The following is a 24006-nucleotide window of genomic DNA, read 5'->3' as shown; positions in this document are numbered from 1 at the left end:
TCAGGAGGTAGAAGCGCTGCAAGGAAAATTGATAAACAGACAGAAAATTGTACACTTGCTGCTTTGAAGATAAAGTCACGCATTTACGCATGCTGCACATGTCTGAGATGTTTTTGAAGTACTGCAAGAAACGTATCGAATGTGTCAGGAAGAACTTTGAAAAGGAAAAGTCCCCAAAACCCTGAGGAGTCTTCTGGTGTGGAGTGACGGGTATAAATTCAGAACTTTCAATCAACAAACACAGATGTCCTGTGGATTCAGAAAGCGTCGAGACCCCTTCATGTACTGTAAACTTTATTGTGTTGTAGATTTGAATTTAAATGGATACATTTGCCATTTTTTGCCCATCTATCTACACCCATTAGACATATATACATGAAAAGACCCATATGTGTGTATGGAGCAGTCCGCTCTGCTCACAGTCAACCACAGCCACTAGATGGCGCATGTATGCAGCTCACTGCGGAAGACCCGTGTGCTTCACCAGACGCCTCGCATCATCGAAACACCTCAGCAATGGAGGGCAAGGCTCGGAGTTTTCACTAAAACATCGTCTATCTGGAGGTATTTGTTCGAGACAAAGATTAATAGGAGTAATATGCCAGCGAAATATCTAAGATACGGTATCAGCACTGTCTTCTTTACGAAAGTCAGTGGGGCAACAAGCACAGGTGGGTTCACGTGCTCTTTGCTGGGTATTTCTTAAAAGTTAGCTGACGCCTCTTCAAGTTCATGAATATCGTAAAACTGCTAAGGGGGTCTTCGGGTTGTTTTTTATCCCGAAGACCACACGAAGATAGTTAACCCATATTGACAAACTGAAAACATGTTTTTTTGATTTGCACATTTATTTTAAAATCACAAAACTGGGCGGCACGGTGGCGCAGTGGGTAGCGCTGCTGCCTCGCAGTTGGGAGACCTGGGGACCTGGGTTCGATTCCCGGGCCCTCCCTGCGTGGAGTTTGCATGTTCTCCCCGTGTCTGCGTGGGTTTCCTCCGGGTGCTCCGGTTTCCTCCCACAGTCCAAAGACATGCAGGTTAGGTGGATTGGCGATTCTAAATTGGCCCTAGTGTGTGCTTGGTGTGTGGGTGTGTTTGTGTGTGTCCTGCGGTGGGTTGGCACCCTGCCTGGGATTGGTTCCTGCCTTGTGCCCTGTGTTGGCTGGGATTGGCTCCAGCAGACCCCCGTGACCCTGTGTTCGGATTCAGCGGGTTGGAAAATGGATGGATGGATGGATCACAAAACTGAGATCTCTCATTCACATACGTATTGAGAGCCTTTGCTGTGACACTCCAAATTGTGCTCAGGTGTCTCCTGTTTGCTTGAATTCTCCTTGAGATGTTCCTAGAACTTGATTGGAGTTCACCACAGGCAACTGAATTGAGTAGACATCATTTAGAAAGGCACATGTGTACCTGTTGTGGCTCTTTCCAGAGTTATCAATCCAATCACACTAAGGCCTTGGTCAGGGAGGTGAATAAACAACCAATGGTCACTCTAACTCAGCTTCAAATGTCCTCTGCTGAGATGGAGGACCTGACAGAAGGATGACCATCTCAGCAGCTCTCCTTCATCCAGCTGTTTAGAGTAAAGTGGCTAGTTGGAAGCCATTCTTGAGTTAAAGGCATCTAACAGTTTAAAGGACTCTGAGAGCCTGAGGAGAAAGGTTCTCTGGACTGATTAGACACAGATTAAACTTTTTGGGCAGATGTCCAAGCACTATGTCTGGTGAAGACCAGGCACTGCTCATCACCTGCCTAATACCATTCCTACGGTGAAGCATAGTGAATACTGCATCATACTGCTTCTCAAAGGAGGGAAATCGAGACTGGTCAGAATTGAGGGAAAGGTGAATGTAGCTAAAAACAGCGAGGTACTTGAAGGAAACCTGTTCCAGACTGTACTGTATAACATCCTCAGAGTGGAGCAATGGCTCACCTTTCAGCAGGACAATGACTTGAGGCAATGAAGACAGCACTGAAGTGACCGTGGGACAAGTCTCTGACTATCCTAGAATAGAACATCTGTGGAGAGACCTGGGGCCTCATGCATAACGCCGTGCATAGAATTCGCAATTTAACATGACATAAGCACAAAAGCCGAAATGTGCTTACGCACAGAAAAATCCAGATGCAGGAATCTGTGCGTTTGCCAACTTCCGCGTTCTTCCGCTCCATAAATCCTGCTCAGTGTGGAAATAAATGCACGCGCTTGCTGTCCCGCCCCAACTCCTCCCAGAATTACGCCTCTTTGAATATGCAAATCAATATAAATTGCCCTTAAACCCAGCGTTCTGTGAAAAGGCAATGGCAAAAGTATGAGGAAAAATAGAAGAATTTCAGCGAATACCAAATGGAGGCAAAGAAAAACGTACTATTTGTTGGTTTAAACAGTTATATAAGCAACAAAAGGAAGTTGATCGAGTGACATAGCAAGTCGGAGAAACTCAAAAGCTCAAGTTCACAAAGTCGCACAGTGCCCAAAATAAAAAAGAAGTTGTCAGATATCAAAGTTGGCGTGAAAAGGCAACTCATAGCCCACCGTCTGAGTGTCATATGAAAGCTTATTAGTGTACAGTGAAAAAAAAGGCACACAATGTGAAAAAAGCACGAAATGTCAACTTTAATCTCGGAATTTCCACTTTAATCACATAGTTTATTTTGCCATTAAAGTAGAACATCATAAACTTCTTCTTAAAATCGTTTCATTTACTAGTTTCTCAAATCCCATCGTAACTAACGTAGCACGTTAAATGCTTTGTTGTGCATTTGATCTTTTATGTGCTCTCTGTGCCTGAATCACTACGTGCTCTTCCTCCGACAGGGCACAGAATCCATTACATTCGTAATATTACAGCTCTTTGAATAATTAAAATACTGAGAAGTATACATGACATCACTTTCATGATGATATAAGTTAAAGCATGTTATTAAACATGGGAACACGGTGGCGCAGTGATTGTTCATGTCTTACAGCAAGATGCTTGCTGCGACCTTCAATGAAATGCTTTATTACAGAAGTCCTATCTTTTTCAAACGTACTAACCTACAATTCCTGTCCTTACTTCTCTTTCTCCAAATACCCAATCGCCACACAATCAGCTCTGTAATAGACGTTAAGCCATCTGTAAGCTTAGAACGCTGATTCTTCAGAACTTTTAAGAAACATCAAAATATCTTTGTAATGTTTAATTATTCTATCCATCTCTCCTTCCAGTGTCGTGCCAGCCACAGCATGAATACAGCGCGAGGCAGGAACAAACCATGAACGAAGCTCAAGCTCGCTAGTGCTGCGGCACCATGTAGTTAAAGTTTTATCTGTATAATATAATCAACATATTTTGCTGCATTTCATCTTAAAAATGATATCATCATCATATGTAAATACACGCTTTATAAAGTTGCTCCGGTTGTGCAATATTATAACTGTATCATATGTACAATTACCTCACAGTAACTTGCAAGTACAAACAATTCGACAAGGAGCACTTGATAGACTGATTGAGTGCGTTTAGAGTTCTTGGGATGAAACTGTTTGTGAACCGCCTGGTCAGAATAGGAAAGGCTGTGAAGCGTTGGTCGGAGGAGAGCAGTTCAAATAGCGAATGGCTGAGGCAACTAGTGCTGTATACCGATAATTCTCTTTCCGATCGCTGTAGATCTGTGATTCACACTCAGAAACAGTGATAAAAATACTCTGAGTGGTGCAGTGAGAGTAATATGGAAAAAGATGATCTGCTGTGGCAACCCCTAACGGGAGCAGCTGACAGAAGAAGAAGAAGGTGCAGTGAGAGTAACAACGCTAAAGCAGTTATAGTATTTAGAATAGTTTGACCATTTTGTGGACCATTATATTGTTACAGGTTAATTACAATCACATGCATTAAATTTATGAACGATATGCGGTTAATTTCAGTGTATTTGATAAAGCCGCCGTTGTGGATGTGGATCTAAGAAAGGGTAACCACACAGGAATAGTAGCACTGCTTTGACACTGGGTGCCGCCACTCTGCAAAACCGAGCGGAGAACTTGCGTACGACAGGGTATGAGGTATTGTGGAAAAGTGCGTGGCTTTACGCCAAGTGTAGGTTTTATACATCGCGATTTGAATGCGGAAACGTTCTTACGCAACATTTCTGTGCGTACGCACTGTTTATACACGAGGCCCCTGAAGATTACAGTTTACACTTCCCATCTAATCTAACACAACCTGAGAGGATCTACCAACAAGAATGGGATAAAATGCCCAGGTGTGCAATGCTTGCAGACTTACCAAGAAGACTCTGGAAGAAATATGGAATTGCTGCCAAAGGAACTTCTATAAATTGTTGAATTAAGGATCTGAGTACTTCTATGAATGAGAGATTTCAGTTTGTGATGTTTGATATATTTGCATAACTTTCTGAAAGTGTTTCTAATTTGTCATTTGGGTTATTTAGTGTAAATTGATGGACAAAAATGGCAAATTTATCCATTTAAAATTAAATCAAAGTACCATTTGATTGATTTAAAATACTGTCAAAACATTACCAGTGTTTCTAATGTCTGTTAATGCTTGAAATGACTGGGTTTTAATTTATTACTCTCATATTTTCACCAAGCATTACTCTAAGACCATAAAGTTAAATTGTCCTATTTTGTCTATTGTTAGTCATGTTTAGCTGCTAATTGGTTATCAGACAAGCCTTTGTAATTGCATCAGCTCTGTTGACATCTGCTCTTCTGTTCACATTAAAGAATGTCATTAGTAAAACAGAAGATGGTGCAGGGCTAGTGCAGCATCCCCACACTGCCAGGTGACTGGGTTTGAGTTTGGGACTGAGTATGGGGTTTGCATGTCTCCCCTGTGTTAATATACATCTATCTATTATATAAAAAAAATCCAGGGTCGAGATATGATCATCTTGGAGAGACACTTTGAAGTCCCGTGAGACTACTTGCACATCAGGCCCTATTTACAAACAATTTCTTAGAGACACTTTAACATCCTGCAAGACAAGGAAGCGAGACAAAAGGACAGCTGCTGTACGGGCTTTTAAATGATTGACACGCAGCGCGACATGCAGATCACGCAGCTCAGTAGCAGCAAGCCAGCAGCTGATCTGTCCGCATTTCCTTAGCGTGCGTTCAGCACCCCATTTCACAATGGGAGTGGCAGAGACGCGAAGTGATTAGCTTGAAATGCGGCTCCTGTGGTGTCATGTTGGGGGGTAGGTGAGCAAAGAGAGCAGGGGGCCTTGTCCCCTAATGTGTATATATATATATATTTATCTCTATCTATCTATATATATATATATATATATATATATATATATATATATATATACATACACAGTTAAGTCCATAAATATTTGGATAGAGACAACTTTTTTCTACTTTTGGTTCTGTACATTACCGCAATGAATTTTAAATGAAACAACTCAGATGCAGTTGAAGTGCAGACTTTCAGCTTTAATTCAGTGGGGTGAACAACATGATTGCATAACAATGTGAGGCATCTAAAGCATTTTTTTAACACAATCCCTTCATTTCAGGGGCTCAGAAGTAATTGGACAAATTAAATAACTGGAAATAAAATGTTAATTTCTAATACTTGATTGAAAACCCTTTGCTGGCAATGACAGCCTGAAGTCCTGAACTCATGGTCATCATCAGATGCTGGGTTTTCCTCCTTTTTAATGCTCTGCCAGGCCTGTACTGCAGCGGCTTTCAGTTGCTATTTGTTTGTGGGCCTTTCTGTCCGAAGTGTAGCCTTCAACAAGTGAAATGCATGCTCAGTTGGGTTAAGATCAGGTGACTGACTTGGCCATGATTAGTGAACAGCAGTATGGTTTCATGCCAAGAAAGAGCACCACAGATGCAATGTGTGCTCTGAAGGTGTTCATGGAAAAGTAAAGAGAAGGCCAGAAGAAGTTGCATTGCATCTTTGTTGACCTGGAGAAAGCATATGACAGGGTCCATCGAGAGGAGATGTGGTATTGTATGAGGAAATCGGGAGTGGCAGAGAAGTACGTAAGAGTTGTACAGGATATGTATGAGGGAAGTGTGACAGAGGTGAGGACTGCGGTAGGAGTGACGGATGCATTCAAGTTGGAGGTGGGATTACATGTTTGCTGATGACATTGTGATCTGTAGCGATAGTAGGGAGCAGGTTGAGAAGACCCTGGAGAGGTGGAGATCTGCTCTAGAGGGGAGAGGAATGAAGGTCAGTAGGAACAAGACAGAATACATGTGTGTGAATGAGAGGGAGGTCAGTGGAATGGTGAGAATGCAAGGAGTAGAGTTGGTGAAGGTGGAGGAGTTTAAATACTTGGGATCAACAGTACAGAGTAATGGGGATTGTGGAAGAGAGGTGAAAAAGAGAATGCAGGCCGGGTGGAATGGATGGAGAAGAGTGTCAGGAGTGATTTGTGACAGACTGATATCAGCAAGAATGAAAGGGAAGGTCTACATGACGGTAGTGAGACCAGCTATGTTATATGGTTTGGAGATGGTGGCACTGACCAGAAAGCAGGAGAGAGAGCTAGAGGTGGCAGAGTTAAAGATGCTAAGATTTGTATTGGGTGTGACAAGGATGGATAGGATTAGAAATTAGTACATTAGAGGGTCAGCTCAAGTTGGACGGTTGGGAGACACAGTCAGAGAGGCGAGATTGCATTGGTTTGGACATGTGCAGAGGAGAGATGCTAAGTATATTGGGAGAAGGATGCAAATGATAGAGCTGCTAGGCAAGAGACAAAGAGGAAGGCCTAAGAGAAGGTTTATGGATGTGGTGAGAGAGGACATGCAGGTGATGGGTGTAACGGAGCAAGATGCAGAGGACAGAAAGATATGGAAAAAGATGATCCGCTGTGGCAACCCCTAACGGGAGCAGCCGAAAGAAGAATATATATATATATAATCTGGGTACACCTCCATGCAAGTTACTGAGGACATATGAATGACTCGGGCCTGTAGCAGAATTTTTACTGCTCCAGTTTGGCCACTGACTTAAGTCCAGTGCTGTCAGGATAAGCTCCTCTCCGTCGTAGTGCTCAGGAACATGCAAGTTCAGAAAACAGATGAGGGAATGAATAAAAATACACTGCTTATTTCTTTTCTTTTTTTCTTTGTAGATGTACATACATGAATGCAGCCCTATTGTAAATCTACAGGTTAAAATAATGTGACTGGGATAGAAATGCTCCAAACTCATAAAAACAGAAATATTTTACTTCATGATTGTTCAAATATTTCTTGAAAATGATAAAAGAGGGCAATCATGCAGTTTTCCTGTACTTCACAGCTCATCTTTTATTTATCTTAGCAATTAAAAAGTGAGTGACCATGAGCTCCAGGAATGATTGAGCCTTAGAAGAAGTACTTAAACATTACATACATTAAAAATAAAGGCAAAATACAATTTATTTAGGGTTGCATTACACACATGTATATTAATATGCATACATATATATATATATATATACATACACAAACTCTGAGTGAGTGGTGCACCCACCTGTGAGCTGGTTTCCCACTTGACCTTATGTCAATTCTGAATTCACTAGAACACAGACTTTAAAAGATAAAGACATAGGAGAAGATGGGTCCGGTCAGGTAATGCCCATAATGTCAGTAATAAAATGCTCTTTGAGTCAGATAACTGTTCCCACAACTCTAATCCTAACCATAGTGTAATGCGATAGGCGTTATGTGAAGTTGGGGCGTTACGTGACTGATCTCATAGGTACCGAGGTCAGCAGTTATCCTCTGTTGCAAAGGAGGGTGGCGGTTAGAACTTCTCAACTAATATGGCTTGATTGGCCATATTGGTTTAAATCATGCTGTGTTTAGAATCAGCAAAAATACTGCAGGGAAATGCAGACAGTGCCTGCTCCAGGAGATCTTGGAAGAAATATTACTGTGGATTAAACCATATGTGGTGGTGGGGTAGAATAACAGTTGATTGAACAGTTTGTTATAATATCATCAAAAACGCATACATTCTAGATAGCATTTAAGTTGCTATGGCAATGCTTCCTCATGAATCAATATCTTAATCAAGGTAAAACAACACTTTCTATATTAGCTGGCTTTGAGCAATATAAAAATTGAAGGGTTCATTAATGCTTCAGCACTGTGCTTGCTGACTCAAGACCACTTGCCTGCTCCCAGCTGCAACAGCTTAGCTCTTATCAGTAAAGCTGCCTATGATTTTAGTCTTTCTGGATGCTGGTGCAATAAGCAAATATTATTTGAACAATTCAGTTTTTTATATGTGGGTCATCCTGGTTCCAACTTAATGGTGAGGACTGATGAATAAAAAGGCCTCCAATTTTTATTAGCTCAAGACTGGGAATGTGAAGAATGTAAAACATGATCAGATGATGGTCATCTCCGGGCCAGGTGGAAAGTACGACCTTCAAGTCCTAATGATTGTTATGAAAACATTGATTATTATTAGGAGAAAGAAGTTTACAATGTGAGGTAATTGTTTTAAAAACAGGCACAGTATGAGGTCATTATTGTGAAGATAATAAGTAAAGTGAATGACGAGAATTATGTACGAAATGGGGATGTTTTGAGATTTGAACTGAAATAAAAATGAACCGCACCCAGACCACTGGGCTCACTTCATGAACTGAGACAGGCTTTGTGTGCTCTGCAATTGTCTTCTATGCTGTGTAATAAAGTCTAAATTCTGACTGCCTTTCTGAAGACTCTGCTCATATTTTCTGAAGATTTCTCCACAACAATGACAAAAAAGTCTGGATGTTTTTAAAGGAAAATGTATTATATGATGAGACTTAAGACAGGAGCATAGCTGTAGATAGAGTTGTTTCCACCGTGTCTTACCCATCCAGATCAATAGGTGGCAGTAATGTACCTTAAAGCCAGTCTTCCAGCTGCCCATGTCAGTCAACAACCAAATTGTGCCAAAGTCGCACAGTATACGCCCGGCTATACTCTCCTTTTGTTTCTCATTTCAATCACTGAGCTTTCACATGTTGTGGATTTTCTGATGCCTCGTAAAGCTTTTTGACCATTTAAAAGACTTTCCGCATACAGTGCAATGGTATGGACTTTCTCCTGTGTGAATTCTCTGGTGTAGTTTTAGCACTTTATCCCACGCGAACGCCATTCCACATTCTGTACATTTGAACGGTTTTTCGCCAGTGTGAATCCTCTGGTGTAGTTTGAAACATTTAAGCCATCTAAACGTGTTTCCGCATTCGGAACACTGATATGGTTTTTCACCCGTGTGAATTTTCAGGTGGAATTTAAGACTGTTTTTCTCGGAGAAAGTCTTCCAACACTTTGTACATTGGAATGGTTTTACTCCAGTGTGAGTCATCAGGTGTCGCTTCAGTCCCATGCTCTGGCAGAACGCCTTCCCGCATTTTGTACACTTGTACGGCTTTTCTCCAAAGTGAATTCTCAGGTGACATTTAAGACTTGTGCTCTGACTGAAACATTTGCCACATTCCGTACAAGGGTATGGTTTGTCCCCAGTGTGAATCCTCTGGTGGCTTTTAAACTGTCCGCTGTTCCTGAAAGTCTTCCCGCAATCGGTGCAGGGGTATGGTTTATCGCCAGTGTGAATCCTCTGGTGGTTTCTGAATTGCGTACTGTACCTGAACGTCTTCCCGCAGTCAGTGCACTCAAATGGTTTAACTCCTGTATGGACCCTCTGATGACTTTTCAACTGCCCACTGTTTCTAAAAGCCTTACCACAATCGTTACAATGGTATGGCTTTTCTCCAGTGTGGATTGTCTGGTGATTTCTAAGAGTTGCAACTTGGCAGAAAGCCTTCCCGCATTCATCACATTTATACGGTTTCTCCCCCGTGTGAGTTCTCTGGTGATGTATGAATGCCCTAGGCCAGGTGAAGGTCTTTCCACATTCTGTACAGTGGTAGGGTTTCTCTCCGGTATGAATTCTCTGGTGGCTTTTAAACTGTCCACTTCTGCTGAATCTCTTCCCACACTCTGCACACTCATACGGCTTTGCTCCGGTGTGTACCGACTGATGATTCCTAAGAGTGGCACTCTGGCGGAAGGTCTTTCCGCACTCTTTACACTGGAAGCTTTTTTCTCCCCTGTGAATTCTCTGGTGTTCCTTAAGGATGGTGGTCCTACTGAAAGTCAGTCCACACTCGGTGCACTTGTGTGGTTTAATGCCCGAGTGTATTAGTTTGTGAACTTTAAGGGTCGTTGATTTGCCGAATGTCTTTCCACATTCATTACACAGGTAAGGCTTTTCCCCCGTATGAATCCTCTGGTGTTCTTTAAGCTTCACGTTCTTCGTAAAACTTTTCCCACATTCTGTACATTGGAACGGTCTTTCTCCTCGGTGCAATTTCTCATGCTGTTTAAGGCTGGAGGAATGCTTGAAAAGGTTTCCACATTCTGCACACTGGTAGGTTTTGTTTCCTGAGCGAGTCTGTTTTTTACGGTGGTTTTTACCAACAGTATGAGAGACATTGTCATGGACAAGTGGTTCATTTTGAAATAACCCCTCACCTTTCTCCTTCCCTAATTCCACCTCCTCTACAATCTGACCATTCATGTCATCCTTTTGGCCTGATGACCGAATCATACGCGTGGTCTTCTTAACATTATTTATAATAAATGTATATTCATCTGCACATTTGATAACAAACTTCTGGCTTGCAACAGGCTTCAGGTCAGATGGCTCCTCCTTAGCATCAATGACTTCCACCTCTTTGCTCCTCATGTTGGGTATCTGCTCCATCCCCACTTCCACTTGAGTTTCTTCTTCTTTAATGTAGTGACACATCTGCTCAGGAGCTCCCTCTTCAGTTTTTAAAGGTGCAGCACCCACTGCTCCCTGCATCATCTCACTATCCACCTCCAGGCCAGAGTGTGCTATGCCATCCTCAACTTGGAAGAAGGCATTAGGGGGTCCTGCAAGAAAAATGAAACACAACAGAACCCAAGTGTTATATATACGAATAAAGACAATGTTGGTATTTTCATTTACTAGAAGGTGATATTTTTGCAGGTTTTTAGGTTTTGAATTAAAATGTAAAATCCTTAGTGTTATATCTACCTCAAGAAATTGTGAATTTCCCATTGGGATTAATAAAGTATCTATCTATCTATCTATCTATCTAGAAACATGAGTCAAAGATGTTGACTTTTTTCCAGAACTAAAACAATGTTATAATGAGTAACAGAAGCATGTAAACACCAAAATGGTGACATAAATGGGAAAGGAAAGCTTTGTCTAGTGTCCACTACTGTACTGATGCAGATTTAGTTCTTTCTGTGACAGTCTACAAACACACTGCTTAATGTCACAATCGGGACAGTAGAAGCATGTAAAAGTCTGCCAATTCCATCATCGATCATGGTATCAAAATTAAACATTAGCTTGTCTCTTGCTATGCTCCCACACTCTGAGATCCTTAAGCACCTCAAGTTGCGCATGAAGCGGACTTCACTGATGGACTATTTCAAGCTGGTGCGTCCTTCAGAATCTCCAGCACCATCCACCAGCCATGAAGGACAGAGTACCAGAGGTGACGTTGACACCTCTCCAGGCTCGACGTTTTCCAACAGCAGTGACTAAAGTATTTTTTTATTGAGGTGTTAGCACAAAAAGTCACAAAATTTGAGGGAATAACAATCGAGAAAATATATTTATCATATTGCCAATTTTAATATGTGTATTGCATCCATCCATCCATTTTCCAACCCGCTGAATCCGAACACAGGGTCACGGGGGTCTGCTGGAGCCAATCCCAGCCAACACAGGGCACAAGGCAGGGAACCAATCCCGGGCAGGGTGCCAACCCACCGCAGGTGTATTGCATTCAATGGGTTATTTCATGGCTACTGTGCTATGAAAAAGTGCTACAAAAATTTTTGAGGAATCACTACTTAAAGAGTAGTTTCTGGTTGTCACGGGAAGCTAATCCCCATTTCCCCATAGGTTCAATGTATTAACATTTGATTCTTTGACTTTCACATCGTTTTCTAGCAACGGTGGATTGACTGTATATGATCTCATTTTCTAATTTAAATGTGATGGTACAAATGAACTCAGGATGTCCCAGTTTAACAGGCTGGCAGTTTTTCGCACTTTTTCTTTCTTTTCAGAACATTCACCTCTAAGTGAAATGCAGTATGTTTGCTTTACTTTTAGCTATGACACGTGACCTATGGGCATGCATTAAAATGCAGTACACTTTAGTAAAATTTTGTGCTATAATAAAGAGCAATCAATCATTTGATTGTTGTGTTTTTACACATGTTAAAATCACAAGCCCCAATATCACATCTTCACACAGTCATATACACCCTGGTTAGATTATCGAAAATTAAACATATACAGTCTAATGGTAATAATACCTTTTCTTGCATTTTCTTTTACATTTCCATATCTCCCAGAATCCAACACTCTTTTTAAAACACATTTGTCATTCCAGTATCCTATTTATCTTGAAAAACATGTGAATCACTGGTCATGTTGCAAGGTATGATTTAGTGAGCTCATCTGCACCTGCCTGCTGTTTCCACCACATAACTCTTTGACCACAGCACCATTATGAGCTTTGGGCACGCAGTTGATTCATTTAAAATCTAAATCGAAATAATCCTAAAATAAAAACGCCAACATAAAACATGCTAATTGAATGGTATGAGTCGTAACTGGAAAACTGAACATTGTTTATCCTCATTACAAAAGAATGCCCTCCCAACAGATTTCACACCCCAAAACAGAAGTGCAGACAATTGCTAATTGCAGTCTGACAAATATACCAGCCTGAGGGAAGATATCGAGCGCTCCTTTCGAATAATGGAATGAAACTAGGACTGAAGAATCTTATGCCTAAGGCTTTATAAGAGGTGTGGTTAACATTAAAGCTGCATTGCCGTCGGACGTGCACACGCCCCTGAACTTTAAACTCACCTTGCCCTCCGCTTCCCTGTTCCTTTTTCATTTTGTCCACTTCAAGAGATGATCCCAAAGGTCTCGAATAGGCCGGAATTGCCCCGATTTCAACCGAGTCCATCAGCTCCGGATTCAATTCCGAGAACCGACTGCTGCAGTCGCACATCGTGATCGGCGCCCAGTGCTGCCCAGATAGACGGTCGTCGGCTCCCCCTTTCTAACAGTGGCCCAAGGTGGGTCGTGCGGGAGTCCCGTACGTCTTTACTGCTCACCGACTCCACCTCATTTCGGTATGTTTCTAGCGGTTGCTTCAAGCTTTAACGTTCCATGCCACAATCGGACGTCTTTAATGTGGAGTCTGCACACGTGATCGTTGCCCTTCCTTCTGATTCGGATATCCTAATGTCTGCGACAACGTTCACAGGCCCCCCCGCCCTCAGTTTTGGTGCCAGGCTCTACTTATTTTTTGGAACTTGACGTGCACAAGAACGAACTCCTGACGGGTTTCTCTTTCATTACTTGCTCGATTCTTCCCACTCTATTGAATTTCCTACTGGGTGAATGTTCTGCTGATTCGCAGGTCAGGACTTCCTGTGTTTCTTTTTTTTTTCTGTCTCTCGCTCTCTCCTGTTTTCCATTGGAACTTCCTCTCACCTGCCGCCTTCTTCCGATGACTCGAGCTGGTGCTAGAAATGAGTCATTACTGACATCTACTGGGGAAGAAGTGAAATACCTTACAGTGAGCCGTCTTCTCGTCTGAGAGCTCCCGTTGACAGGAGGGCCTCTTCTCTTAGTTTACTTCCTCCGGCCAGGGCCGTATTAACCATATGGGCAACCAAGAGAGCACCAGGGGCACCAGAACCTGGAGAGGTACGGACACCAAAAAGCCTAAACAGAAAACTTATGCTTCACACGCATTGCAAAAATGTCAATGGCTGCACTTGCACACCTGCCTTCGCTGGCAGGATCAGCAATAAATTAAGTTAAATTAAATTAAACCAAAAGAGTAATAACGTAAAATAAAATAACTGTTAAGTACAAATGTGAATGTTGGCTTACTTGTCACCTGCTGTCTGTACAATATGTAGGGGTGCCAGTTTAGAAAATGGAATAGACAGGCGTCACTGTAAGGGTAGAAATAAGGATGACCAAACTGAGAAATCACAAGAGAATGGAAATGGTAAGTGAGGTGACCAAAAACCCGATGGTTACTCTGGCTGAGCTGTAAAGAACCTTATGGAGATAAAAGAAATTTACAATACAATACAATACAATTAACTTTTGTATAACCCAAAATCACACAAGAAGTGCCGCAATTGGCTTTAACAGCCCCACAGCCTTGACTCTCTAAGAAAACAAAGAAAAGCTCTCAAACAAACCCTTGTAGGGAAAAAATGGAAGAAAACTTTGGTAAAGCAGTTCAAAGAGAGACCCCCTTTCCAGGTAGGTTGGGCGTACAGTGAGTGTCAGAGAGAAGGGGGTTAATACAATACACAGAACAAAACACAAGCAATCCTCAATACAATATAACAGTAAAATAAAAATGTTACAAATACAGAGCAGAATTTTACAGTAGATGATATTACATAAGGGCGGCACGGTGGCGCAGTGGGTAGCGCTGCTGCCTTCCAGTTGGGAGACCTGGGGACCTGGGTTCGCTTCCTGAGTCCTCCCTGCGTGGAGTTTGCATGTTCTCCCCGTGTCTGCGTGGGTTTCCTCCGGGCGCTCCGGTTTCCTCCCACAGTCCAAAGACATGCTGGTTAGGTGGATTGGCGATTCTAAATTGGCCCTAGTGTGTGCTTGGTGTGTGGGTGTGTTTGTGTGTATCCTGCGGTGGGTTGGCACCCTGCCCAGGATTGGTTCCCTGCCTTGGGCCCTGTGTTGGCTGGGATTGGCTCCAGCAGAACCCCGTGACCCTGTGTTCGGATTCAGCGGGTTGGAAAATGGATGGATGGATGATATTACATAATATGATTTGGACTTGTTCAGAGTCCTGGAGACCTCAGGCATCAAGCTACCTCCCCCAATTGGCCATTCCACAGCTGAGACAGCCAATCCAATGAAAGGACGCATCTACAGTTAGGTCCATAAATATTTGGACAGAGACAACTTTTTTCTAATTTTGGTTCTGTACATTACCACAATGAATTTTAAATGAAACAACTCAGATTCAGTTGAAGTGCAGACGTTCAGCTTTAATTCAGTGGGGTGAACAAAACGATTGCATAAAAATGTGAGGCAACTAAAGCATTTTTTTAACACAATCCCTTCATTTCAGGGACTCAAAAGTAATTGGACAATTGACTCAAAGGCTCTTTCATGGGCAGGTGTGGGCAAGTCCATCGTTATGTCCTTATCTGTTAAGCAGATTAAAGGCCTGGAGTTGATTTGAGGTGTGGTGCTTGCATGTGGAAGATTTTGCTGTGAACAGACAACATGTGGTCAAAGGAGCTCTCCATGCAGGTGAAAGAAGTCATCCTTAAGCTGCGAAAACAGAAAAAACCCATCGGAGAAATTGCTAAAATATTATGAGTGGCAAAATCTACAGTTTGGTACATCCTGAGAAAGAAAGCAAGCACTGGTGAACTCAACAACGCAAAAAGACCTGGACGTCCACGGAAGGCAACAGTGGTGGATGATCGCAGAATCATTTCCATGGTGAAGAGAAACCCCTTCACAACAGCCAACCAAGTGAACAACACTCTCCAGGGGGTAGGTGTATCGATATCCAAGTCTACCATTTAGAGAAGACTGCATGAAAGTAAATACAGAGGGTGCACTGCAAGGTGCAAGGCACTCATAAGCCTCAAGAATAGAAAGGCTAGATTGGACTTTGCTAAAGAACATCTAAAAAAGCCAGGACAGTTCTGGAAAAACATTCTTTGGACAGATGAAACCAAGATCAACCTCTACCAGAATGATGGCAAGAAAAAAGTATATAGAAGGCGTGGAACAGCTCATTATCCAAAGCATACCACATCATCTGTAAAACACGGTGGAGGCAGTGTGATGGCTTGGGCGTGCATGGCTGCCAGTGGCACTGGGACACTAGTGTTTATTGATGATGTGACACAGGACAGAAGCAGCCGAATGAATTCTGAGGTGTTCAGAGACATACTGTCTGCTCAAATCCAGCTAAATGCAGTCAAATTGATTGGGCGGCGTTTCATGATACAGATGGACAATGACCCAAAACATACAGCCAAAGCAACCCAGGAGTTTATTAAACCAAAGATGTGGAAAATTCTTGAATGGCCAAGTCAGTCACCTGATCTTAACCCAATTGAGCAGGCATTTCACTTGTTGAAGACTAAACTTCAGACAGAAAGGCCCACAAACAAACAGCAACTGAAAGCCGCTGCAGTAAAGGCCTGGCAGAGCATTAAAAATGAGGAAACCCAGCATCTGGTGATGTCCAGGAGTTCAAGACTTCAGGCTGTCATTGCCAGCAAAGGGTTTTCAACCAAGTATTAGAAATGAACATTTGATTTCCAGTTATTTAATTTGTCCAATTACTTTTGAGCCCCTGAAATGAAGGGATTGTGTTCAAAAAATGCTTTAGTTGCCTCACATTTTTATGCAATCGTTTTGTTCACCCCACTAAATTAAAGCTGAAAGTCTGCACTTCAACTGCATCTGAGTTATTTCATTTAAAATTCATTGTGGTAATGTACAGAACCAAAATTAGAGAAAAGTTGTTTCTGTCCAAATATTTATGGACCTAACTGTACCTGAAGATTCCTGCGATCCTCCATCAGGGATGACTTTACCTCAGGCAGGCAAAACAACTTGGCAGGTGGGCCGTCGCACCAAGTGCCACATTTGAGTACCAAGACGAGAAACAGAATAGGTGAGGGTTAGTAACAAATTAGAACTATCATGTTACTTATGTTTTAGTGTTAATGACTAACCACAGAGATGCAGTCTTTACAGTTCATCAGAAGCTCTAGTCAGGGTGTGCTAAACTGAAGTCGTGAGTCTTCAGCCGGGATTTGAAAGCTGAGACCGATTGGGACTCTCTTATAATAGCAGGCAGACCATTCCATATTTTAGAGGCCCTGTAACTAGAAGCTCAACCTCCCACTGTTATTTTATTAATTCTTAGAATCATAAGTAGACCGGCATCTTGAGATCTTAATGTGCACTCTGGTTTGTAAGTCATGGTAAGTTCAGACAAGTAAGCTGGACCTTGGCCATTTAAGGCTTTATATGTTAAAAGGAAAATTTTGAAATCTGCCCTAAACTTAACAGGGAGCCAGTGTAAGGATTTAAGAACTGGAGTTATGTCTTTGTATTTTCTTGTTCTTGTACTAATTCTTGCCGCAGCATTTTGGAGTAACTGGAGGATGTATAAAGAACAATTTAAACATCCAATGAACACCAGATTGCAGTAGTATTCCAGACAACTGTCACTGCAACACTGGCCTTTATGACAGGGTGGCCAGAAAAAAAAAAAGTCTCCCCACTGAAAAGCACTTGGAAGTCCGTACCTAAAAGACTCTCCGTTTGTGACAATCAAGATTCCCTGGTCTCAATAAAACCAAGATCAGTGTCATGTCACCACTCATCCCCTGTGTAATACCCTTCCAACAGTGAAGCATGGTGGTGGTAACATCACACTGTGGAGTTGCTCCTCACTGGCAGGGACTGGAGACTACACCTGGTTGAGGAAAAACTGAAGATAGAAAAACACATTGAGATGTATTATGAAAACCTGCTCCAGAGCACCCTAGACCTTAAACTTGGCTGAGGGGTTACCTTCCAACAGGACAATGACCTTGAGCACTAAAAAAAAGAAAAAAAACAAAACACAGGAGTGGCATAGGGTCAGCTCTGTAAACTCAATCAGGGACACTCAACTCAAGTCAATCTGTCCCCAACGGCCACCTGCAGGCTGCTGTCTATACAGGCCCCAAAATGATGAGCTGGCTTTTAAAGCTAAAAATACACAATAAATACCTATTGAAAGATAGAAACTATTAAAATCTCAGGCTCAATGAGACAAGTCCCACAAGGAATCTTTATAAGTGAAGGTATTTATTGACAGAAGGCAAAAATATGGAAATATTACAACAAAACGCTCAAAGAACAAAAATGAGCTAACCCAAAACCGCAATCCAAAGCAAACAAGTCTCAATCTGAAGACACATCCAAAAACAGAAGCAACGTTAAAATAAAAAAAACAGTAAATCCTGAGAAAAAGCAATACTCACAGAAATTCCAATACCAACTCAATGATCCACTGCTGAGATCCCCTCTCCAACCCAACACGCCTACAACAGGTGGCGCAGTGGTAGTGCTGCTGCTTTGCAGTAAGGAGACTGTGGAAGATTGTGGGTTCGCTTCCCGGTTCCTCCCTGTGTGGATAGCGCTTTGAGTACTGAGAAAAGCGCTATATAAATGTAATGAATTTATTTATTTTTATTTATTTTATTTACTAAAAATGGTAAGACCTATCCAGTCAGGCTTCAAGAGAAGCAATTCCACAGAGAAGGCTCAACTTACTGATGTCGACACATTACTGCTGGCTAGAGTTACCAACATGTCATCTCTCCTCATCCTGCTAGATCTATTCTCTGCCTTTGACACAGTCAAACCCCAGATTCTCCTTGCCACCCAACACTGGCATCACTGGGACTGATCTGAGGTGGTTTAAGTTCTATTTCTTTGGCAGGTCCTACCATGATGTCCTGCCAAGGGGAGATGTCGAGGATGCTCCAGACAAGCACTGTGGTGCTCCAAGAATCTTTCCTGGGACCTCTCCTCTTCTCTCCTGGTGCTTTCTCACTAGGCTCTATCATCCTGTCCCATGGTTTATCTTATCAGTGCTTTACCAATGATATACATTTATACCTATCATTGCCTCCAAAGGAACACATGGCATCAGCTAGAATCTCTGCATGTCACACTGAAATTGCAACCTGGATGAGAGAATTCCATCTCCAGCTCAACCTGGCAAATACAGACTTTCTTGTTATCTCAGCTCATCTGTCTACTCAGCACCCCATCTCTCTTCAATCCAGCTAACTATCATTAACACCTGCCAAGTCATATGCAAACTTGGGTTGGTGATTTGATTTGATCGATGACCAGCTGTCCTTCGCAGGCCATGTTACAACAGTCCCTCAGTCTTGCAGAGTCACAATATATAACATCTGCAGGATCAGATTGTATCTAATGGAGTAAGAGGCACAACACCAGATCAAGGCTTAGTTCATGTCATCAATGGACTACAACAGCTCTTTGCTGGCAAGAGTACCATCATGTGTCACCAAGCCTCTGTGGATGATTCAAAATTCAGAAGCATGTCTGGCCAAGGCAGGCACATGCAACTCCTCTTTTTGGATCACTTTATTGTCTCCCTGTAGTGGCATATATTAAGTTCAAATCCTTGATGCTTGCCTACAGAGCAGTCAATGAGTCAGTTCCTATAATGTATATACCGAGGCACTTCTGAGGTTGTGTCTGCTGATGAATGGCTTCTGGTGATGCCATTTCTGTGTGACATCCAATCTCAATCCAGCCTCTTTTAACATTGTGCTCCTAGCTGGTGGAACAAGCTATCCACCACCATCTGAACATCTGACTCCCATAATGTGTTCTATGAAGTGTCTGAAGAGTCTCTTGTTTGGTGGACTTAGGGTTTCTAACTTAGGAAGTGTAACTTGCTTGTTCTGATCCATTTTGTAACCTTGTCCTGTAACACTTGTTCCCAGACAGTCCTCCAGATTGATGTTCACTTAGTTATGTTGCCCTCTTTTGTTCATCACTTTAGATAAAAGTGTCTGCTACACAAATAAATGTGTAAATGTATATAAGGAGGCTCCAGGAGTAGTGATGTCAGGGTGTCCCCTACCCTTGGGGTTCCACCCACGGAGCACATGGAACAGAGGCACAAGTAAGGACACAACTATGAACAAACATAGCATGCATTATAGAAAAAATTAGACAATTAATAAATAATTCATATTAACACCGTAAGGAGGCCAGGGTTCGTGTCTCAGGTCCTCCCTGTGTGAAGTTTGCATATTCTCCCCATACCCGTTTGGGTTTCCTTCAGGTGCTCCAGCTTCATCCCACTGTCCAAAAACATGCAGGTTAGGTGAATTGGCAATGGTAAATTGGCCTGAGTGTGTGCTTGCTATGTGTGTGTGTTTGCCCTACGATGGATTGGTTTGAATATGTTGTGTGATGCTTTCTTTAAAATGCCAAAGGTCCTAAGGAGGGGAACTCATACTCAAATCCTAGAGGGCTGTGGTGGCTGAAAATTTTCATCCCAGCTACTTTCTTTTTAGTTTTTTTTTTAATGCTGCTAATGGAACACGTTATCGATTTATATTTATTCTCTTTTTCATATTCCAAAACTTCGATGGCTTATTTTCTATTTAACCAGCTGCCAGTTCACATTAAGTACTTACCTACTACAGATCAGAAAATATTTGGATGATGTCCTCAGAAAAATAAAATATGAGAGTGGGTGTGCGTCCAAGCTCTAATGCAAGCTGCATCTTCATAAAGGCTTCAGGTTTGTGTTGCAACCAATTTTATAATTAGAAGCTGGTAATGAGGCATGCCACTTTACTCAATTTTAAGATTTAGCAAATAAATTACAAACAGTCATTGACTACTAATTAATGAAGTCGCGGGAATGAAAGTCTGTTGCCATTGCGAACCTCAAACTGAGGTGCAGAGCTTCGTCCTAAAGGTTTATAGCGTGCGATACACGATGTGATCAGCAGATGTCACTAGCACATAAAGCGTGCTCGTCGGAGAACGAAGAACAACAAAAGCAGAAAACCACAGGAGCGACAGGAAGTCGTTGCCCGAAAATCACTAGCCAACATGGACGGGTCGTATTCTTAATGGATCGAGAGGGCGGTGCGCTGTCACCATTTACTGGACAGCAAAAGCGGCCTCCCCTTTCAATTATCCCGAAGAAACCAGCACACCTAAAATGAGGAGATCTGCCTCTGCGCGGACAAGAAAGTGATTGTTGTTTTTCTAAAAGCTCGGCGTGTGCTTACCGCCTTTGTCTGTTTCATAAATGAACGATAAGTAAACGCGACTTCTGCGATTATGATGTGCGAAATTGAAGACGTGCTGAAGAAGCGATGTGTAGATTTCCCGTATAAAGTATTTAATTATGCAAACGAAGTCGGAAACTTGAACCAGCAGATGGAACCATCCCGACGCGAACTGGGACCAGTGAACTGTGCAGAGGGGACTCTCCCACGATCCTTTGCCAGCAGCAGCGACCCGCTGTTTAATGCGAGGCGACAAGCCGGCGATCCCACTGCGGTGGACGGGCGGCAGTGGGCACCCGTAATTTGGCGAGACTCGGACAGTCAATCGGGGCAATGCAAACAGGAGCCGGAGCTGCTAGACTGCACCGGAGGGCATTCAGATAGCGGTTTGATGAATCCGTGTTCGCGCAGAACCAAGGATCCGGCAGAGTTTGTAAATCGAGAGGATACAGAAATCGGTACAAGGAGTTCGAGGAGCGGAGACGAAGGTGCGTTTAAAGTTCACTGTCGGGAGATCGCGACATTTAGTTAGGTTTGAGAAATGCGATTGATACGATTATTAGGAAAAACGTGTCAGTTACCAGCAAAAGCAGGAATTAATTACATCAAATAGTAACGCGCTCCAAATAATATTAACCACATTCTATGTAACTCACCCAACTGATAATGCCTTCTCTAAATTGGGGAGGTGGTGTCAATTTTGGAAGGACAGGGCAAAGGACGGGAACCAACCCTGACACTCACGCCACCCTGATTTATAGTCGTCAAATCGCCTAACAAGCATGCTTTTTAAATAGAAAACCAAAGTGCCATTTGTAGTACTGCTGTCCACATGGACACGGTGAGACAGTTAGTGACAGTGTGAAGGGTTTTTAGTCACTAAACAAACCTGTCAATTTTCCGCGAGTCTACTTAATTGAATATTATAGTGGGAGGGAACTTTGGGCAAGCGGCACTGATCAGTCTACTTTGGGTGGCACACCAGTCTATTGCAAGCCCCCCACAGGCTCGATTGTGAATTGCCAGTTAATGTGACCGACACGTTTTTCAAAGATGTGGGAGGAAAAGCAAAATACCTCGCGAAAAATCCACGTGGACTTGCAAAAAACATACAAACTCCACACAGACGCAGAATGAGTAGGAAGGCAGACTCGGGTGCCATAAGTGCCACTCATTCTAAATACAAATGTAAGCTTGAAACAACAGAGTTTAACTTTGAAATTTAAAGAATTGGATAAGATAAAGAATTTCTGTTTATTCTGCTATTTGGTCTCTTGTAACATTGGCACAGTCCCAGCATATTGGGAATGTTTTGTTTTTTGTTATGTCATGTCTTGTGTTGTTATGTGTCAAGATTCCCACATCTTTTTGCAAAGAAATACCTCATGACTTCAGTTTTAAATGCATTTCCATGTCCTGTCATAGTACTGTATGTCTTGTTTTGTTATGCATTGTTGTGTTATATCATATAATATTTTTTTTTCTGTTATGTCGTGTCTTGTAAACTGATGTTATGTCATATTATGTCATTTATGTTTTGTGTTGTCATAACGTTATGTCATATCGTCTTATGTTCATAATTATTGTCCTTTTTTTTTTCATTTGCTATGTGTTCTTACAAGATTCCCCCAACTCTTTACTTAAAAAAAATGTTTCATGACTTTAGTCTTAATTGCATTTCCATGTCATGTCATAGTATGTCTTGTTTTGCTATGCATTATTATGTCGTATCATATCATTTCATGTAGCATTTTGTTTTTGTGTGTTTTCTGTTATGTCATATCTTGTAAATTAATGTTATGTTATGATGTTGTTTTATGTCATTCATTAGGTAACATGATATGACATCACAAAACATATAATTTTTGCAGTTTTGTTTTTTTTAATACTATGTTTATTCACAGCTCCAGGAGACTGTATTTGAACCTTGACATCGTCACTTATTTTGAGGGCCATGTACAAGAACACATTATCTCCTGTCTTCTAACTCTTTAATCCCACCTGCCCGCCTCAAATGTGTGCATGTTAGATTGTTTGGTGAATCAAAATTGGCTCTTTATTTATATATACAGTGTATATGTGTATGTATGTGTGTATATGTATGTACTGTATATATGTATGTATATGATATATATATGTTACAGGTAAAGACCAAAAATTGGATAAACCTAGGATTACCCGAGTAAAGCTCACAATATCCAGCAGAATATAAAGCTGAATTAAAATATTGTGAAATTTACCTAGGTAATGATAGGTTTATCCACTTTCTGGCTTTACCCATGACATTTATGTGTACAGTAATCCCTCGCTACTTCGCGGTTCACTTTTCGCGGATTCACGACTTCGTGGATTTTATATGTAAGCATATCTAAATATAGAACGCTGATTTTTCGCTGCTTCGCGGGTTTCTGCGGACAATGGGTCCTTTTACTTCTGGTACTTGCTTCCTCAGTTGGTTTGCCCAGTTGATTTCATACAAGAGATGCTATTGGCAGATGGCTGAGAAGCTACCCAATCAGAGCACGCAGTTAAGTTCCTGTGTGCTGCTGATTGGCTCAGCGACGGAGTGCTGCATTAACCAGGAAGTCTCATCTCACTCATTCAGCATTAACGTGCTCTTGCTACTGCATTCAGGGGATCATCACCTTCATCGTCATCATTTTTACTACGCAGCATATTCATCACCATCATCACGTCACATATAGCTACATGTATTTCGCTATACAGTAAGTGTAAACTTATCTACCGATTTCATATTGCTTAGCAGTTGTCCCTGTTATTAATAGAGTAAAGGGTGGGTTGTAAACAATACAGGGAGGGTTTAAAAACATCCAAATACACGTTAAATAAATATGTTGTCCCTACTTCGCGGAAATTCAGTTATCGCATTCGGCCTTGGAACCTATCTCCCGCGATAAGTGAGGGATTACTGTATTACTAGGTGGCTTTGCCCCCTGCTTGCTTCGCTCGCCAACCCCCCCACCTGCGCTGCGTGCTAGCCACTTCACATCTCTGTCGCTCGCGTATGTGGATTTCACTTTTTACCAAACAACAAATCTTTTAATTCTTATGGATACACC

The 24006-nt window shown here is 42.0% G+C and overlaps 2 protein-coding genes across 3 annotated transcripts in view; one reads left to right on the top strand and one right to left on the bottom strand.

The window, feature by feature from the left end:
- Window positions 1-24006, top strand: part of LOC114662316 (zinc finger protein 420-like) — a 36479-nt gene that overhangs the window by 7978 nt on the left and 4495 nt on the right. Inside the window, exon 1 of one of the 2 annotated variants that reach the window (XM_028815712.2) lies at window positions 20677-21414. The exons of the other annotated variant lie outside the window; for it this stretch is intronic. Within the exon in view, the coding sequence (XP_028671545.2) occupies window positions 20979-21414 (436 nt within the window). The 5' untranslated portion in view covers window positions 20677-20978. Of the gene's footprint in view, window positions 1-20676; window positions 21415-24006 lie in introns of those variants that run through there. 2 annotated transcript variants of the gene reach the window in all.
- On the bottom strand, window positions 7096-13768 carry LOC114662961 (zinc finger protein 260-like). Its single transcript, XM_028816707.2, has 2 exons — window positions 12921-13768; window positions 7096-10909 (listed from the first exon to the last, which is right to left on the bottom strand). The coding sequence occupies exons 1-2, from the start codon at window positions 13066-13068 to the stop codon at window positions 8982-8984; spliced, it is 2076 nt and encodes a 691-aa protein (XP_028672540.1). The 5' UTR covers window positions 13069-13768; the 3' UTR covers window positions 7096-8981.

This window comes from Erpetoichthys calabaricus, chromosome 12 (genome assembly GCF_900747795.2).
Source record: "Erpetoichthys calabaricus chromosome 12, fErpCal1.3, whole genome shotgun sequence".
NCBI lineage: Eukaryota > Metazoa > Chordata > Cladistia > Polypteriformes > Polypteridae > Erpetoichthys > Erpetoichthys calabaricus.
This window is presented reverse-complemented; position numbering and strand designations above follow the sequence as displayed.

Bases quoted from the DNA above. Each gene is read 5' to 3' on its own strand.
- LOC114662961 (XM_028816707.2), bottom strand. From the start codon at position 13,068: ATGTGCGACTGCAGCAGTCGGTTCTCGGAATTGAATCCGGAGCTGATG. The intron at 10,910-12,920 runs GTGAGTTTAAAG...TTTTTCTTGCAG, and splicing joins ACAGGGAAGCGGAGGGCAAG to GACCCCCTAATGCCTTCTTC.